This window comes from Eptatretus burgeri, chromosome 5 (genome assembly GCF_056783735.1).
Source record: "Eptatretus burgeri isolate ZD-2024b chromosome 5, Ebu_testis_v1, whole genome shotgun sequence".
Classification (NCBI taxonomy): domain Eukaryota; kingdom Metazoa; phylum Chordata; class Myxini; order Myxiniformes; family Myxinidae; genus Eptatretus; species Eptatretus burgeri.
In genome coordinates, this window is record NC_140965.1 from 49,529,616 (window position 1) to 49,535,732 (window position 6,117).

The 6,117-nt window shown below is 44.3% G+C and overlaps 1 protein-coding gene across 1 annotated transcript in view; it reads left to right on the forward strand.

The window, feature by feature from the left end:
* The window catches only part of LOC147026400 (procollagen galactosyltransferase 1-like), a 67,153-nt gene extending 63,198 nt beyond the window's left edge, over nt 1-3,955 (forward strand). The window contains exon 13 of the mRNA XM_085881805.1: nt 3,408-3,955. Coding sequence (XP_085737931.1) covers nt 3,408-3,574 — 167 coding nt within the window. The 3' untranslated portion in view covers nt 3,575-3,955. The remainder of the gene's footprint in view (nt 1-3,407) is intronic.
* The last annotated feature ends 2,162 nt before the right edge of the window (nt 3,956-6,117 follow it).

Below are 6,117 nucleotides of genomic sequence, written 5' to 3' on the forward strand. Positions count from 1 at the left end.
TGATCAGTGGCCCAGGCGAGATACTCTTCCAGTCTAGGGGGTTTTCAATGCATCGACTGGAACTGATAGGGATGGTTATGAGACGTGTGTTGGTCCCCATAGGTCAGGAACTATGAACCAGAATAGCACGAAGTTCCTTGACTTTGCAAGAAGTCATGGACTTAGGGTGGCCGGTTCATGGTTTCAGCGCCCATAATCTCATCGCTGGACTTGGTATTCCAACGCTGGCGGTGCGGCAAAGGAGATTGACCATGTCCTCGTTGATGGTCACTGGAGGATGATCCAGAACCGCAGGGTCCACCGGAGTGCTCAGTTCCTCAATACTGACCACCGGGTTGTTATAGCAACTCTTAAGTTGCACCTTCAATCCAGGAGAATGGTACCATCCCAGCCGAGGCTGGATGTTGGCAAGCTCAGGGATGAAAGGGTGGCTGAGGAGTTTGCGAACAGGCTGAGTGGAGATTTGGGGGGTCTGTGTGCTTTTGGGGGTCCTGAAGAGTTGTGGAGTGCCTTCAAGACCACCGTCCTTGATGTTGCCTGTAGATGTCTTGGAACTCACCGGAGTGCGAAGAAGAATTTTGTCTCTCAAGGGACACTGGATACCATTGACCAGAGTCGCAGGGCCAGGCTGAATGGCAGAGCTGAGCTGTTCAGGGAGCTGAGGCGTAAAACTGTATGTGTGCTAAGGGTGGACAAGGAGGCCTATGTGCGAGGAATCTGTGAGGGGGTAGAACATCACCTGTGGACAGGTGATTCTCGTCCCGCTTACAGGAAAATTCATGCATTGCGTTCATCCAAGCCCATCCCTCGGTGCACTGCAGTTAAAGCAGAGGGTGGTAGGCTCTTGACAGAGGAGTCTGAAGTGAAGGCCCGCTGGGCCGGTTACTTTTAGCAGTTGTACGAGGCTGATCCCCCAGCTGTTGAGTTGGATGTCAGGGGGGTTACAATCCCTGTTGCTGACCCTCCAATCAACTGTGGTCCATCTTCGTTTGTGGAATCACAGGCTGTGGTGAACCGGTTGAAACGGGGCAAAGCTCCAGGGATCTGTGGCATCCACGCTGAACTTCTCAAGGCTGGTGGAAATGCTGCACTCGTGTCGTTGCATGCAGTTTTGTGCTCTGCCTGGAACACAGGCATCATCCCAACTGACTGGAAGAGGGGTCTTGTTGTCCCTCTCTGGAAAGGGAAGGGTGATCGCCAAAACTGCAACAACTACCGAGGGGTGACGCTGCTCTCAGTGCCGGGCAAGGTCTTTGCTCGGATAATTCTTGATAGGGTTCGCCACCATCTGCTTGAGCACCAGCGTCCAGAGCAGTCAGGCTTTACACCAAAGAAGTCAACGATTATTTGCTCTTCGGGTCCTCACCGAACGCAGACAAGAGTTTCGGCAGGGGCTGCTTGCAGCCTATGTTGATCTCTGTAAAGCATTTGATTCAGTGAATCGGGATGCCCTCTGGAGGATTCTTGGTCTTCGTGGGTGCCACCAAAACTGATTGATCTAATGTCTGAGCTATACTCTGGTACTGAGAGTGCTGTGAGATGTGGTGGTACCATCTGTGACTTATTTCCAGTTGTTACTGGAGTTCGTCAGGGGTGTTTACTGGCCCCCACACTTTTCAGCGCTTGTATGGAATGGATTCTGGGGAGGATGTCGGAGAGATCAAGCTGCGGTGCATCGTTTGGGAATGTCAAGATCTCTGACTTTGATTTCACAGATGATGCAGTCATCTTTGCGGAGACTTTAGATATCCTTTTTTGGGCCCTCGTGGTGCTGAATGAGGAGTCGGAGCTCCTGGGATTATGGGTTTCTTGGGTCAAAACTAAGATTCAGGCTTTCAATGACATCTTGGATGCTGCTGTCCTGTCTGTTGCTGTTTGTGGTGAGAATGCTGAGGTCATGGAGAGATTCACTTACCTTGGAAGTAATATTCATGTCTCTGCTGGCTGTGAGCCAGAGGTCAGTAGACGTCTGGGTTCGGCCTGGGGAGTCATGGATTCACTGGATCATGGGGTGTGGCGCTGCCGGTACCTGTACGGGAGGATGAAAGTCCGAGTCTTCAGGTGTTTGGTGCTTCCAGTCTTGCTCTAAGGATGTGAGACTTGGACTCTGACCAGGGATCTAAGACGGAGACTTGATTCCTTCGGTACCAGGTCTCTTCGGAGAATGCTTGGCTATCGCTGGTCGGACTTTGTGTCCAACGAGCGGTTGCTGAGAGAGACTCAAATGAGATTTATTACCTGCATAGTCCGTGAGCGTCAGTTGCAGCTGTATGGACATGTGGCTCGTTTTCCTGACGCTGATCCTGCTCACCAGATTCTCTCAGCGAGGGAGTCTCGTGAGTGGAGGAGGCCAATGAGCCAACCACGTACCTCGTGGTTGCAGCAGGTTGATCGGCATCTCAAGTAGATGGGGATGGGCCAGGCATCTGCCTGGGGGATGGCCAGACGGAGGCCCCTGGAGTACCGGTGGAAAGTGGATGCAGCGATGCGCTGCTCTGGTGCATGCTCCCATACCTTACCTGACCTGACCTTTTACAGGTGTGATGTATCGTTCTGCACAGGGTGGGATTATCAACGAGAATCAGACAGATTACTGAGATAGATGAAGAATACTGCAGGCCCTAACATGCTGCCTTGTGGAACCCCAGCCTGAAGGGAAAGATTGTGGGAAAGGACACCATGAGTGGGCACTCACTGTTTCTCCTCATGGAGCAGATCCGCTTATAATTTTGATACAATTCTAAGGCTCGTGCATTTCATGTAATTCTCTAAAAGATACTTCCATTTTAAAATGTTTTAAGCATTTCTGATATTTATTTTAAAAAGTTATTTGAGATTGAGATTCATTGTATTTTCATGAATTTATGGAAACGTTTGAGCATATTTGTTTGAGCAGTTGATCTCACTGTAAACACACGTTCTGTAATTGTTTCATTTCTGGTGTTAGTGGGCTTTTAAATCGCTTTCATTTAAACGAGAAATTGTGATAATTACATTGTTATGGGCTCAGTCCTTGGACAGACTGAGTAAAACTTTATTCACTCCAAAAATGTTTTACCGTACATCGTTTGAGCGTCCGCTCTGAGCCTAGGAGGTCGGTGGTTCGAACCCCGGCCGAGTCATACCAAAGACTTCAAAAATGAAATACGTGTGCTGCTTCCTTGCTTGGCGCTCATAATTTAAAAAAAGATATGACATGGACAAACAACCAAATGTTGATAACCATTTCACAGACTTTGGTGGACTTAAGGGTGGGCTTTTGGTGGGCTTCAAGGATTATTGAGTTGATGTTGATAAAAAGAAAATAATAAATGACTTCTGGTAGCTTTCATTGTGTTAGCCAGCTCTCTCAAAGAACAAGTTTTTTTTGAGGTTTTTAAAAGGCTTTTATTAACTGTCTTTTTCAGGTGCAGAGAATATTGATTACGAGGACTGGGACGGCGAAAGCGATGCAGAAATGCCAGTTATTTTGAAATCTATGCTTGGAGCACCAAAATCCACAATCCTGCCTAATGACAAAGATACCATGGATTCTCAGCAGAGCTTCAAGAAAACGATGGCGGATGAACTCTGAAGTGTTCTACACCTTATTGCATTCCACTGGTTACCTCTCACCACTGAAGGTGGACAGAAGTTATGTTTTCACCCATCTGAACAGGATATCTCAAAAAGTTCTGGACAGATCCAGGAGTCGCCAGGTTGGGTGTGTGACAAGGACAAACTGATTCAATTTTGGTGAAGATCCGAATCTGAATCCGGATCCAATAATTTTTTAAGTGATTCGTCACCATTGAGTGATCGGCCGAAAACCAATAAATATCACGATATCTCAAAAAGTTATGGACGGATTTGGACTAAACTTATTATGGGATGTTTCTCAGCCATTTGCCTCTTGGGGGTTTGTGCATCAAAAATGCTTCATTAAATTCCTGGGACCAACCTGGTGATTTGGGGATTTATTATTGTTGCTCATTCAATGGTGTATTTTGTGTTTTTACTCTTAAGGTTTTTTTTAATGGCATGCAGGATGGGAAGATTAACTTTAGTAATCACCTCTTGTGCACATGGCATGTTGGTCTTGCCATGTAATTGATATGAAACGTAGATTGTGGAACAGGTAACTTGGCAACTTTCCCCTCAAAGTCTCGCTACTGCTGTTTGCTATTTTTTTAAGGCCTTCCGTGACAATGACAGTGTACAAATATCAAAACAGAAGTGTACAAATAGCAAAACGCAGGAATACATGGAGCTTTCAACAAACCTGATAAATGGAGTGATCAAACTTGGGAAAATTGACATACTCCAAGGCCATACAACATTGGTACAGTATTGTTGGCTTGCACTTAAACAGTAAAATTTGATTTTTACATTATGCCAGTTTACAGCAATACTTGTTCTGTTAATTTCCTTTTGAAATGTTCTTCCTGGAATTATTTTGCCCCACCAGGAAAAAGATAGGCCAAAATGTAATGCACAATACCTTTACTGAACTCAGAATGCATCAACCCAGCCAATGGTAAGTTATTACCTCCACCACCGAAGGTGGATAGCGGTTATGTTTTCACCCGTCTGTCTGTTTGTTTTTGAGCACGATATCTCAAAAGGTTGTCGACGGATTGAGATGAAATTTGGTGGACATGTTGAGTGTGTGACAAGGACGAATTGATTCGATTTTGGTAAAGATCCAGATCCGGACCTGGATACGAGAATTTTAGTGATTCTTCACCATTGAGAGATAGGACCAAAAACGATGTAATATATAACATGATATTTCTAAAAGTTGTGGACGAGTTATGACAAAATTTGGTGGATGGGTTGGGTAGGTAGGTGACAAGAACAAGCTGATTAGATTTTGGTTCAGGTGCAGACCCAGATCCGACCTATCAGATAAAAAACGTAAACTCTTCAGCATGGTGGAGGTATGTGCTGTACTGGGTGCTTTTCTTTTCATACAAAGTCATCCATTTTTTGTTTAACTTTTTAAACTTTCCTTTGTTTTTTAAACTTTGTTTTTTTCATACAAATGTTAAAAGTAAATAATGACGGAACGTTTCACAATCTCACAGTGGCACGCAACACATCCAAGTGATAATCCACTTCAATCCATGTGTTGGCCATCATATCCCTTGTCACAATGCTGATGCAATTGATTAATCTTTCATGAAGTGTTTCAATATCAGCAATCAAGGTTTGGAAAACAATCTTTGACGTACTCTCACAAGAAGAAGTCAAAGGGAATCGCATCGGGAGACCATGGAGGCCATGGGACTGTCCCCACTACATCCAATCCATCTACCAGAGAAGTTTTCGGTTCTAAAGGTTGCACTATCTGCAATTTATATTTGTGAAAATGCAATCTCTAGTGTACAACTTTGTTTTTAACATTATTTTCCTGTAGGTTTGGATTAATTTGGAGCAACTTTTACTCAATTTTTTTCTCTCTGAGAAGCGTTTCCTTGTTTCAGGTGGGGAAAGATAGATGGCATTAGCCTATTATCAGGGGTTCACTCAATTTTTTTTATTAGGTTCTCCAATGAGTACCAGCAGAAATGGTTTGGTACTCAGGGAAAATGTTTTTTCATGTTTGAGCACACTCATCTGCTTTACCAAGTGCTACTTCAGTTTTTAAAGCTTTGTATGCATCTTACTCCTCTGAAAGCACTCACTAAGAACGTCCACTCCAGACGAGACACTTGCAAGTGGCTCTTTTTTGTTCCGGATGCTCAGCACGCTCCTGAACCTCTTCTTTCTCTTTGCTCACGCGTTCTCCTTAAATCTGTTTTTTGTTTTTTTAATCTTATATCTAACATACAAAGCTCTTTCTAACGACTGACTCACACTCACTCACTCACTGATATGAAAGATCAATATCTTCCGGGTGATGGAGAAAGCTGAAATTTTAAGTGTCGATGGACATCGAAGCTGCTACACCGGAAAAAAAAAATCACAGAATTGTTGGACAACATCCATAAATGAAAATATAAATAAATGAAAAAAATGCAGGTGAGCAACCTGAGACAATGGGGAAGCACAGTAATTTTGTGTGCTGATGGACATCGAAGCCAATACACCAGGAAAAATCACACAACCATCGGAAAGCATTCGTAAATGATAAAA